This window comes from Balaenoptera musculus, chromosome 4 (genome assembly GCF_009873245.2).
Source record: "Balaenoptera musculus isolate JJ_BM4_2016_0621 chromosome 4, mBalMus1.pri.v3, whole genome shotgun sequence".
Lineage (NCBI taxonomy): Eukaryota > Metazoa > Chordata > Mammalia > Artiodactyla > Balaenopteridae > Balaenoptera > Balaenoptera musculus.
This window is the reverse complement of record NC_045788.1, coordinates 79,260,542-79,273,170: the sequence shown is the minus strand read 5'-3', so window position 1 is coordinate 79,273,170 and position 12,629 is coordinate 79,260,542. Positions and strand designations below refer to the sequence as shown.

The 12,629-nt window shown below is 40.2% G+C and overlaps 1 protein-coding gene across 1 annotated transcript; it reads right to left on the bottom strand.

The window, feature by feature from the left end:
* Positions 1-3,293: 3,293 nt before the first annotated feature.
* LOC118894894 (cytochrome c oxidase copper chaperone) lies at positions 3,294-10,939 on the bottom strand. The gene is made up of 3 exons (XM_036851602.1): positions 10,707-10,939; positions 8,472-8,560; positions 3,294-3,430 (listed from the first exon to the last, which is right to left on the bottom strand). Exons 1-2 carry the CDS (start codon positions 10,811-10,813, stop codon positions 8,476-8,478), a joined length of 192 nt encoding a protein of 63 aa, XP_036707497.1. The 5' UTR covers positions 10,814-10,939; the 3' UTR covers positions 3,294-3,430; positions 8,472-8,475.
* Positions 10,940-12,629: the final 1,690 nt, after the last annotated feature.

Sequence of the window (12,629 nt, the reverse complement as noted above, 5' to 3'; positions counted from 1 at the left end):
GTACTCACCTGTAAAATGGGGATTATAGTTTCTCCATCAGCCTCACATCAGACCTGCAGAAGGTATAGTCAACCTAATGGAGATCTTGCTTAGGAACATGGTCCTGTTCTTATCAACCTTCAAGGCAAATGTTTCACGTTAGACGAAGGGAACTAATTATAGAGAATAGTGTGAATGTATCTGTATTGAGATTTGGGGATGTATTGTGAATAGCAGGGGCTTAGCAAAGAGGTATGTGGTGGTCAGAATGTGGTGATCACCTATTAGGAAGCTAAGTTCTTCATTTTTCAAATTATTGTGGTGACATCTATTACTGTTAGTACCAAAATGCTGCACATGATTCCTGGGAAGGCTTAAGCACTAGAGAAGGGTGGGCAGAGGGTCTTGTGAGATGTACTTTTAACTATGGCCGATGTCAAGAAGGGTGTGTTAATTCTTTACAAATCAGGTGAGGGTATCAAACTGGCAAAGGCTGAAACAAATTAACCTTGCTAAGAGCTTAGGGAAACAGGCACCCACAGGTATTAAGGTATTATAAATGGGCACCCCCTTTCTAGAGATCAGTCAGGCAGTACTCATTAAAAGCCTTGAAAACTCTGGCCCATCCTTAGTTAAATGATTAGTAAAGACACTTGTAAAGACTTTCCTATAGAAACTTCCATTGCAGTATTATAATGGAGTAGCAAAAAAATAAAAAGTGAACATACACGCAGAAAGAGATAAATGGCAAGAAGGTCACCAAAAAGTGGCCCTATTGTAGACTGGTGGGATTTCAGGTGACTTCTTTCTTTCTTCCTTACATGTTTCCATAAAACCAGCCAGCAAAACAATGTATTTTAAAATCAGAAATAATTTAGGTATCTGGTATGTATCCTGTTCAATTCTGAGACCCAATTCCTAGAAGGGTATTTGACACACAGCAGGCATTCTATAAAACATTTGATTGTTGAATGTATGTAGATAGGGAATTGGTAAGCCATAGAGTAGATTTATACATAGCTACTACAACTCATATTGTAGAACTGAACTCACAGGTGGTAAAATATATTAAGGGGAAAAGGCAATTAATATTGTGATTGCATTAAAAATATGTAGTATAGAAAAATGATCTAATTTTTTGTTTTAGAAAAATGTATAATAAAAGTTTGGAACAGCAAAAATTAACATTGGGAGATGATAAGGTTAGGGATTTTCTTTTTTTTTCCTTTTGTAGGCCCAGGACATATTCAAGCAGAATCTGGATAACCATCTGCCAAGGATCTGTATTGGGTGGAAAGTTGGTTCACATCATCTGCCTTAGGAGTCCAAGATTCTATTCTTCACCCTAAAAGAATGCTCTGAAAACTATAAAGTGCTTACTATCAATAAAATAAAAACTCTACATCCAAACGAATATTAAAGTGAAAAATATGAATACAGACTCAAAGAATTAGAATGTTAGTAACACTGAATGTTACTGTGCCAAATGCTTTATGTACACCATTTCAATGCGTAAGCACAATCTTGTAACTTAGGTATTGCTACTCTCCCTGTTTTTTTCTTTCAGATGAGAAAGACACAAACGGTTGACTGACTTGCTTGAGGTCACATAGCCAGCTGTTGAACTTAAGTCTGTCACACTTTGAAGCCATGCTCTTAATTAACTAGGAAGGAATCTTACGGAACATTTTAGTTCAGCTCTTTTGTAAGAAGCAATTTTCCAATCGTGATACATGAACCCTACATATTCACTTATTTATGTTTCTCAGTGTCTTTTGTTGTTGAGATCTAAAGCTCCATTTACTTGAAGACAGAATATGACCAATTGTCTCATTAGCTCATAAGCAGCTAATAGGACCACAGGGCTTGTATTACAAGATTTGTTTATACCACAGTCATCCCTCAGGATCCTGGGCGATTGGTTCCAGGACCCCTGTGGATACTGAACTCTGCATTTGCTCAAGTCCCTTATATATTGATAAAATGGTGTAGTTTTTCTATATAACTTAAGCATATCCTCCTATATACTTTATACCTCCTATATACTTTATACCTCCTATATACTTTAAATCATCTCCTGATCACTTACAATACATAATAAAATGTAAATGTTATGCAAATACTTGTAAATACAATGTAAACAGTTGTAAATACTATGTAAATAGTTGAAAAAGCAGCAAACTCAAGTTTTACTGGAATTCACCCACCCCCACCCCCCACCCCCCAATATATATATATATTTTTTTAATTGAGGGGAGAATTTCTTAAATTTATTTATTTATTTATTTTTGGCTGTGTTGGGTCTTCGTTTCTGTGCGAGGGCTTTCTCCAGTTGTGGCGAGCGGGGGCCACTCTTCATCGCGGTGCGCGGGCCTCTCACTGTGGCGGCCTCTCCTGTTGCGGAGCACAGGCTCCAGACGCGCAGGCTCAGTAGTTGTGGCTCATGGGCCTAGTTGCTCCGCAGCATGTGGGATCTTCCCAGACCAGGGCTCGAACCCGTGTCCCCTGCATTGGCAGGCAGATTCTCAACCACTGCGCGACCAGGCAAGCCCCCCCTCCCAATATTTTTGATCTAAGTTTGGTCGAATCCACAGATGAGGAACCCACAGGTATTTTTTTTTTTAATGTCTTTATTGGAATATAATTGCTTTACCATGGTATGTTAGTTTCTGCTTTATAACAAAGTGAATCAGCTATACATATACATATATCCTCATATCTCCTCGTTCTTGCGTCTCCCTCCCACCCTCCCTATCCCACCCCTCTAGGTGGTCGCAGAGCACCGAGCTGATCTCCCTGTGCTATGCGGCTGCTTCCCACTAGCTATCTATTTTGGTAGTATATGTAAGTCCATGCTACTCTCTCACTTCGTCCCAGCTTACCCTTCCCCCTCCCCGTGTCCCCAAGTCCATTCTCTACATCTGCGTCTTTATTCCCATCCTGCCCCTAGGTTCTTCAGAACCTTTTGTTTTTTTTAAGATTCCATATATGTTAGCATATGGTATTTATGTTTCTCTTTCTGACTTACTTCACTCTGTATGACAGTCTCTAGGTCCATCCATCTCACTAGAAATAACTCAATTTCATTTCTTTTTATGGCTGAGTAATATTCCATTGTATATATGTACCACATCTTCTTTATCCATTCGTCTGTTGATGGACACTTAGGTTGCTTCCATGTCCTGGCTATTGTAAACAGAACTGCAATGAACATTGTGGTACATAACTCTTTTTGAATTATGGCCACAGGTATTCTTTAAGAAAAATAAATACATAAACGCCATGTGAGGAACACAAAAAGAAACACACCTGAAGACTTTTGACCAGGGATATTCTTTTTTTTTTAATAAGTTATAAATACTTTTTAATTTATCAATGTTCATCAAAGAGCTCCCAAAGTTATTAAATCTTCTTCATTTTTCAGGAATTATTCATTCCCAGAGCAGACCACCTGCAGAAAAAGATGTATTTTAGAAAGTCAGGTTTCAAGCATCATGTCAGACCTATGGAGTCAGGGAATTAAGATGCTAGAAATGAGTGCCTCAGCTGAGGACTATTAACTAACTGCCACAATTATTCTAAACCAGTCATGAAATAAAAGATCCACATGTTAAAATTCTAGTTCTGTTTAAATAAAAACATCACGGAAACTGTTTAATCCATTACAAGGTTTAACCTTTAAAGTCTTTGTTGAAGTAAAAACTACACATTTATTTATTTTCTCAAAAACATCTTCCACAAAAGACTAAGGGAGTTTACTTTTGCAGATACTAAAGAGAAGAGACCTGTAGCCCCCTCCGTTCTGACTCAAGTGTTTGGCAAAGATCCATGAAGTGGAAGGCAGGTCAGCTCTGTACACAGGCATTTCCTGTGGAAAGTTACTCAATCCCAAGGGCAAAGTAAGGGTAACACTTCTGAAATGAATTTGGAAAGATCAAAAAGGGAGAGCAGCAGAGGATGGGGTTGCTGGTGTACCAGGCTTCTCTCCAGACAGCTGGCAGCCACGCCACCCCCACCCCCACCCCCACCCCCTATCCCAGAAGACAGGAACAATGCCATAAAGGTAACTGAGTGATTTGGGCTAGCCAACTCTTCAAGTCTAATTCAAGCGCTTCCCTCACCTTGCTATTCCCTGCATTTGGTTTAGAAAAGAAGATAAGCCTTAACAACAATGTAAATATATAAACTCTCTCTTTTCTAAGGCTCAAAGGAAGAATACACTTAAAGATAAGCAAAAATGAAGCCACTCAACATTTCAACAGATAGCAGTCTATATAGCATTGCTACCGCTTTTGTTACCGGCTACTATACATCAGGAGGGGCTACCCACTGAAAGCCTCTGGGTATAAAGTCCTTGACAGAAGAGACCCTGTGTCTTCTCATCTTGGCATTTTCTAGAGTTTTAAACAATAGATATCTATTGAATGAATAAATGTTCAAATAGCAGAAATGACCCTTTTTCTTGACTCTCAGGATCATATTTTCATACATCATCAGTTGTCTCTGTGTGCGTTTTGCGTGTGTGAACTATTAAGTTCAGTTAAGCTTAATAAATACTGAGTATCACCACCACTCAGTGACGGTCCTTTAATTTCTTTCAATGATTTTAGCCCCCGAGCTGGATTCTCTAGGTTCCTCCTGGCTCCTAAAGGCAGAAAGATACCAGCTGCCATTTCCTCTTTACATTTCTAAGCAGGTTTTAGGTTCCTCTAGTTTCTCTTTCAGTAAAAGAAGCAGTCAAAAGCTAGAAGTGACTAGAATCACCACCATCACACCCTGTTTTTCCTTAGGAGTAGTTTTCAAGTCTCTGCCTTTGCTGCTATTAAATCTTTAGACAATTTATATTTAGTACTATCCCTACTATGTCTTCAGCTTAAGCCAGTGGTTCTTAAAGAGGAGGACACTTGAAAATTATCTAGGAGCTTCTGAGTCAACATGTACAGATCAGGGCTCAGGCTTGTGAATTTTGGAAAACATTCCTCGGGTGATTATAAAGGTACACTTACTTTCATACTAAGTCCAGTTTACTGGATTCAAGGTACAATTAAGATCTATCTTATTTAGAAAATAACATTAAAATCTACAAAGGTTTTCGAATTAAGGAAGTTTCATGATCATTACTGGGAATATCTAAGATTGCAAAATATTTTTCTTTTGAAGCTATCCTCGGAAAAATGTGGTCTAATAGTCTAAGAAATACCAATTTAGTTAAGTTTATCTTGTAACAGTGCAGACAGTAGCACTGGATTTTACCCTACAGTCACTGACCTGGTTACTGAGTTATATACACCTATGCATTTCAACAACAGGTCTTTGTAATTAGCATTCAAAATAAAGTTTTAGGATTGAAGTTCAAGACTATGTGTAATCCTAAAAATGAATATGTTGGAATAAAATCTCATTAAGTGCAGGGAGTGAAGTATAAAGTGCTTGAGATTTGGAGAGTAAGAAAGACGTAGATTCTAGTTTTAATGCCACCACCTATCCACTCTTAACTTGAGCAAGTCTTTTTTTGACTTCACTGTCCTTCCATTTCCCCATGGGGGCCAGGGAAATAGGACACCTGGGACCAATGCAGATCCAAACACCTGTTCCTCCTCCAAAAGTAGTATTATACTGAAAATTTAAAAATGATTATTTTAAATTCTTAGAAAGGCCCTATGTGGATTCAGATTCTTTTTGTAACCAGGATTCAAAAATAATCAGGACATATATTAAACAGACCTCAATAGAATGTCTGCTATCCATGACTTCCAAGATATGGCTCTTCTGTTCTGGTTTCCCTTTGACAGTTTACAAAGCCTATTCACACATATATCATTTAATCATCATAATGACTCTAATGAAGTAGTTTGGTCATGTACTGTTCTCTCTCCTTTACACATGAGAAAACTAAGGTTCAGAAAGTTAAGGACTTGCCCAAGATCGTACAATCAGTTAAAGGTCAGGTCTTCTAAGCCCAAAGCTCTTGCATTTTCTTTTACACACAAATGAAGTACACAGGAATCACTCTTACTCTCTGTCCCAATAACATAGAAAACCATGATATCGTCTGGTCCTCGTGAATATATGCTAGTTATAGCAATAATTCTATCACCTGTGAGGTCCACATGAAGTCCAAGAGACTTCTGATGCTCCTAAAAATTAGCATTTTTAAAAATCACCCTTTTTATCCAGGCAGGCTTAACCCTAAGCAACAGCTAACAAAACTGACTAGGAAGAAAGTTAGATTAGGAACAAGGAAATCATGTACAAATGTTGAGATTTCATGTTTTTGAAATAATCAGTAGTTATGCTTTTTAAGAATAGCTCCCCACAACCATATTTACTTATTTTTTTTTTTTTTTTTTAATTTTTTTTTTAACTTTGGGTTTATTTATTTATTTATTTTTATGGCTGTGTTGGGTCTTCGTTTCTGTGCGAGGGCTTTCTCTAGTTGTGGCAAGTGGGGGCCATTCTTCATCGCGGTGCGCGGGCCTCTCACTATCGCGGCCTCTCTTGTTGCGGAGCACAGGCTCCAGACGCGCAGGCTCAGTAATTGTGGCTCACGGGCCCAGCTGCTCCGCGGCATGTGGGATCTTCCCAGACCAGGGCTCGAACCCGTATTCTCCGCATTGGCAGGCAGACTCCCAACCACTGCGCCACCAGGGAAGCCCGATATTTACTTATTTTACAAAATGATTCACCATGGGATTTCTTTAAATAACCATCTAATCTTAACAGCACTTAAGTATATCTTGTATACACAGATATCATACCATGTGTAAAATCACAAAATATATTATGGTTCTCTTTTTATAAATGAAAAAAGTGAAATCCAGATAGGATTAATGTCTTGATGAATATAGATGTAGCTAAAGTAAAACACATGCTAAGCTAGAGAACAGGAGAGCCAAGTTAAGCCTCAGGACTTCCAGCCTAGACTGTTTTCCACTACACAGTGATACTTCTTATCAGCTGAGGACAGGTTCTTTATCCCTCCTTTTTCACAGCTCAGTGAGGAAGACTGGCCACATGTAAAATTCCAAAGAGGCAGGAAAGAGGTGAAAGGGAAAGAAGCCAGGCTCTCTATTACTCCTACACTGGTATGTAGCTTTGGCATTATCTCTCAGCTATTATTAAGTTATAAGTGGTGGTGTGGTGTGGATCTTATGGGGGAGTAAGGGCACCAAGCAGAGGGAGCCTCTGGAGACAGAGGTTCCAGTTCTGACCCTGCCTATAGGAAGTCACTTCATATCTATAGGCCTTAGTTTCCTCATTTGTTGATTTATTTAACAATCCTCTATTGAGCACCTATTATGTGCCAGGCACTGTTACTGGTCCTGGAGATATGCCAGTGAGTAAATAGAAAATTTCTGTCTCAGAACTTACATTCTAATTGAAGTAAAGCAATTCGGATGATTAATAAATACAAAATACGCAGGCAATGGTGTAGCCCAGCCACTAGCCACATGTGGCTATTAAAATAAAAAAACAAACACACAAAAAATTCAGTTCCTCAGCTTTACTAGCCACATTTCAAGGGCTCCACAGCCACATATGGCTAGTGGCTACCATACTGTAGAGTGCAGGCACAGAACGTTTTCATTATCACAGAAAGTTCTACTGGACAGTGCCAGGATAGAGTAATGGGGAACGGATGCTATTTTAGATGGAATGTTGAGGGAAAGCCTCTCCAATTAGGAGGCTTGAAAACAGATCTGAAGAGAGATCTGAAGTGAGGGAGTAAGTCAAGTTGCTATCTGAAGGAAGAGGTTCCAAACAAAAGGAGATAATTTATTTGTGGTATTGTTGTATACACATCACTTAAGGTCACTTTCAGCATTAAAATTTGAATTCAAAGTTCTTCAAATAATGGTCTGAGGTTTTAGTTTTATTAGAATAAAGCATGGTACAAAAGAAACAGCAACGATTCCATTTCTGTTTTGCAGAAAGCAATGCTTCCATGAGCTGCCTACTCCGTATTTAAAAACACTTCCTAAAAACTCACAAGATTAGAAACAAAAAATAGAGAACACTTCCCTTTTAAGTCAGACAAGTGAATATTTTGAACTTCCTAAGCCGTGATTCCTCTGTCTCTAACATAACTCTAAAGGCTTTTGCCAAGCCCTTTCTTGAAAGCTTAATTCTCCCCTTCCCAAATCCACCAAACACCTCTAAGTTTTTTTTTTTTTTTTGGCTGCACCACGCATCATGCAGGATCCCTACCAAACCAGAGATCAAACCCAAGTCCCCTGCAGTGGAAGCGTGGAGTCTTAACCACCGGACAGCCAGGGAAGTCCCACCCCTCTCAATTTATTAGCATCATTTACTCCATACACTAGAAACTGAGACGTTATCTTTCCAGTGATACTTAGGCATGTTAGATTAACCAGGTGAACTACCTTTCAGAGAGAATGTTGCCCAATGATCGCTAAATCTGTAAAGCAATACACAAGTTTGAAGCAATCAGCCTATGTATTACCTTCCCAATAAGACAGTAGCATGCTCACCATTTCATATCTTAAATCCCAGGGCTCTCATGCATTCCTTGTGGGCCTCAATTAGGTGTCCACAGTTCTCTTCTCCTTTCTCAATGATGCTATAAAACAAAATGTACTTGTTATCTAACAAAGTAGGCACTAAGCACATTAGTGGTAAATAAGCATGCAAGACAGTGATGGGGAGTGAGGCCGAACACGGATCTCACTGAATACAACTGGAGTTTTAAAAAATGCTATTATACCAAATGGCTTTGTTTTATTGGCTCTTGTGATACTTCCTTGCCCATGAAAATGTCCCACAGATAACTAGTTTTGGGGGGGGGGCATGGAGGAATCTGATTAGAAGAAATAATTATGCATATTAAATATTGCCTCTAGACAATATCCAAGGAATAATACCGCTCTATAATGAAATAAACTGAATAAAAAGTTAACGTTAAATGGACAGAAAGAAGAGCTTAATTTTTTGCCTATCCCAGAGGAATTAAATTTTTGATCCTGCTCTACGTTCAAATACACCTAAGTAAATCTACTTCTAACCACAAGACACCCAACACAAAGAGCAAAAAACATTTGGCTGCCAAGAGCAGCCTGATGAGCCCCACTCATGATGATCAAAGAACTTTTTACTTGTAAAATTCACAAAGGAAAGACTAGGACCACACAGCTTTATTTCTAAGGGCCTGAAAATGTAATTTTAGCAAAGAATCAAGTTAAGCCAAATTCAACTACAAAAAAAAAATTGACTCCTGACTCTAGATATTTGGGGAGAAGCCATAGCAGTCAGAGGTAATTGATGCAGAAGTAATTTAAAGAAAGGTAGGTTCTCCTTCCTTCTAAATCCTACGTATCCTTCGATAACTTTAAGGGCTGTCTGCTTGGGATAGCAAGCTCCTTATGAAAATCATAGCTAGCCCTCCCTGATCGTTTACTGAATGCTGTAAATACTGTGCTAGGCACTTGATGTGGCTTATAGCACAGTAATCCTGGAGGCAGATACTTTTATTAGGACCATTATACAGATATGAGGCAGACATGTTAAATAATTTGCTCAAGGTCACAAAGCTGGTTGGTGGACCAGAATTCAAACCCTGACACCGGATCCCAGATTCTTAATCATAATACAATAATATCTGAAGGTTCAATAAGTACTTACTGTTAAAGTAAGTATAGTTACCGATCATAGTAGTCTTTCAATTCTACCTTCACAGTATTATTTGCAAAGTACTGAGTATTAATAAAAAGCACTGAACTCCTACAACTTTATTCCCCCACTATGCCACTTATGATCTCTTTACTTTCTATGTGAGGACAAAAAGGGGCTGGAGGGAGAGGTGTATATTCACATTATCTGAAGATTTCTTATGAGATTTGTTCCACAATAGAGGCTGTATACCAGCGGTCCCCAACCTTTTTGGCACCAGGGATCAGTTTTGTGGAAGACAATTTTTCCACAGGGTCGGGGTGGGGGGGTGGGTAGGTGTTGGTTCAAGCTGTAATGCAAGTGATGGGGGAATGGTTCAGGCTGTAATGAGAGCAATGGGGAGCTGGGGGGCGGCAGATGAAGCTTCACTCACCCATGGCTCGCTGTGCAGCCCGGTTGGGGGTCCTTGCTGTATACAATAGCTGTATACAATAATAACAAACAAAACCTTTTGCGGGTTGATGGTATTGTAGATGTACTATTCTCAACACTATAATGTCACCTATGTCATAGCCTGGTTGATTTTTAAATCATCTATCTAAAAGGGGTGGGGTTAAGGGGATCTTCCCTACTGTTAAGAAACGTACCCTGTCCTGTGTCCTACTATGTCTAAATTTTGGGAGAAATTACCAGAAAACTTACTCTTTAACACTGCCAAACCTGGTACAGCAATCATTAACTTTAATGTTCCATTAACTTTAAGCTCCTTTAAATCAAGCAGCATCTTTACCCATTTCTACGTCTTCGGACCTAAGGCAGTGCTTGACCTATAACAGATGCTCAGAAACCCTTTGCAGTAAAGAAGGAACGGACGAAGCGAGCCCGGGTCAATCCGATCTCTCGCCAATCCCCTCATGTTTCCCCAGCCTGAGCTACGGGCTCAGTTTACAGACAGCTGACTGCGAAGCCTACCGGGCTCTACAACCCTCAAGAGCGCCGCACGACAAAGCGAGGGCCACGACCAGCTCCACGCCGGGCAGAGGCGCCCGAACGCAGCGCGCGGAGCCTGCCGGCCGCCCCCTCCCTGGCTGCGCACTGACCACGCATCGCGCGCCTTCTTGGTCTCCGGGCAGGCGCAGCAGGGCTTCAGAGGCTTCTTCTCCTGCGACTCAGATGGGGCAGGGCTTGCGGCCGCCAGACCCGGCATTTTTCGCGCCAAAAGCAGCAACTAGTACAGACACCCTAAACTCTCCAGCCTCCGCAAACGCCGCCGATTACCCGCAATCACTTCCGGTAGTCGCTGTGAAAAGAACAGGAAGTCCTCCCTCCCTCTGACAATTGGGGGTGGGGGGAAGGAGAAGAAAGGATTAAAAAGGGAAAAAGGCGCGTGCGCAGAAGAGGCAAAATGAAGCCATTAACGCGAGAGCGCCTCTTCGGCGCAGGCGCAGAGAGGCGAGATGAAAGTGCTGCGAGTTTGTAAGTCAACTTGGGGAGGACCCACAAAGGATGAAAGTAGGAAGGTTACTCGGAGATATCTCAACCCTACACCCACCACGAATGTCGAAAACCGAAGCCCGAGAAGGTGAAATGACTTGTCCACGCCAAACAAGAGAAACCACTAGCGAAAGCCAGTTCCTCTTGAATATCAGATTAGTTCCCAGTATTTTATGCTCAGCATTATCTGCCTTTTTATTGTCCTCTCCACCCCACTTCAATTTGAACAATCCAATTCACAAGTCTTGAAAAAAAAAAAAATTCTCTGCTACTCATACCTCACCCCACACGCTTTAAATCCTCAGCTAGTTGGTATTTATAGCTTCCTCTCCAACTGATTTGATTTCAGTATGACTTGTCCAGTCACAGGGCAAATATACCGGTTAGAAAAATGCTTTTTCCTCGTCATTTCTCAAATTCAGTTAACACCTATCTACCTAAGTAGATAAGTAAACTGGTGCCTACGTTATTTGCAATATAATGCCCATACCGTTGCGGTTTTTTCTGCAGAGAACTGTTGGAGAAAGAATGAACTTATTTTTTAGAGCAGGACTTCCAGGCGTTCGTAAAATAGCTGCCTAGGGATAGATATTTTGGGTAATCAAACTTTCAGTATCACCTAACCGAGGTTTGTTTCTGTATTTCAGAGATTTAGCTCAGGGAATCCTTAGGAGTGTCTGTGAACTGGTGCCCTGTAGGAGTAATTTCTATGTGTGTATTTTCGAAGATACTAAGACCATCCCCATTTCGTCATCTGAAAACTACTAATTAGCATGATTTTTACTTCAGTCTGCATTGATATGTTTAATAATACAACATCCTGCCCTTACATTCTCCTGAAGTCACCCTTATCCACTATTATTTCAACTAGCTGTTCACTCCCATTGTTCAGTTATCTTGCTACTCAAAGAGTGCTTCTTGAACAGGCAACGTCGACATCGCTTGGAAATGTAGTATGCAATAAACACAGCTCAACAAATCAATGGGGAAAAGAAAATAAACCGGAAAAAATTAAATTCCACATCTAGATGTGAAAGGTCAAACTAAGAAATTAATAGAAGATAGAGGAGATTATACCAAGGGGTGCGGAACAACCTGTTTGATGACATTTCAAAAGAACAAATTGTAAGTAAAAAAATTGATGAAGTTAATTACATGAAAATAAAGGCTTGAGGATTTACAAAGGACATGCTGAATTATATAAACTGTTACCCATATCTGCCTCTAAGAGCTAAAGGATCCTTGCCTTGATTTATCTCTTTGCTTATTTCAAAGCACCGGGTATTTGTCAAAGATGTTTTACAGCTGTGCTTCCAGAAACGTGCAGTGGTCAACCAACCTGAACCGGCTCTGACTTGACCACAGAAATGTTTCTGCGCAGATGAAACCTGGCAGTGTCCAAAAGTTACCTTTGCTTCATTACTATGCTAAAATCTCCACCCAGGGGGGAAACTTGCACTTTGCTAGGCACAATCCATGCAGTGTGCAAAGAAGTGTGGAAGACTGCACGTGCCCCTGAAAATCTCCCC

Excerpts from the sequence above, each read along its gene's own strand:
- LOC118894894 (XM_036851602.1), bottom strand. The coding sequence starts at position 10,813 with ATGCCGGGTCTGGCGGCCGCAAGCCCTGCCCCATCTGAGTCGCAGGAG. Across the intron at positions 8,561-10,706 it reads AAGAAGGCGCGCGATGCGTG|CATCATTGAGAAAGGAGAAG; the intron begins GTCAGTGCGCAG and ends TTTGTTTTATAG.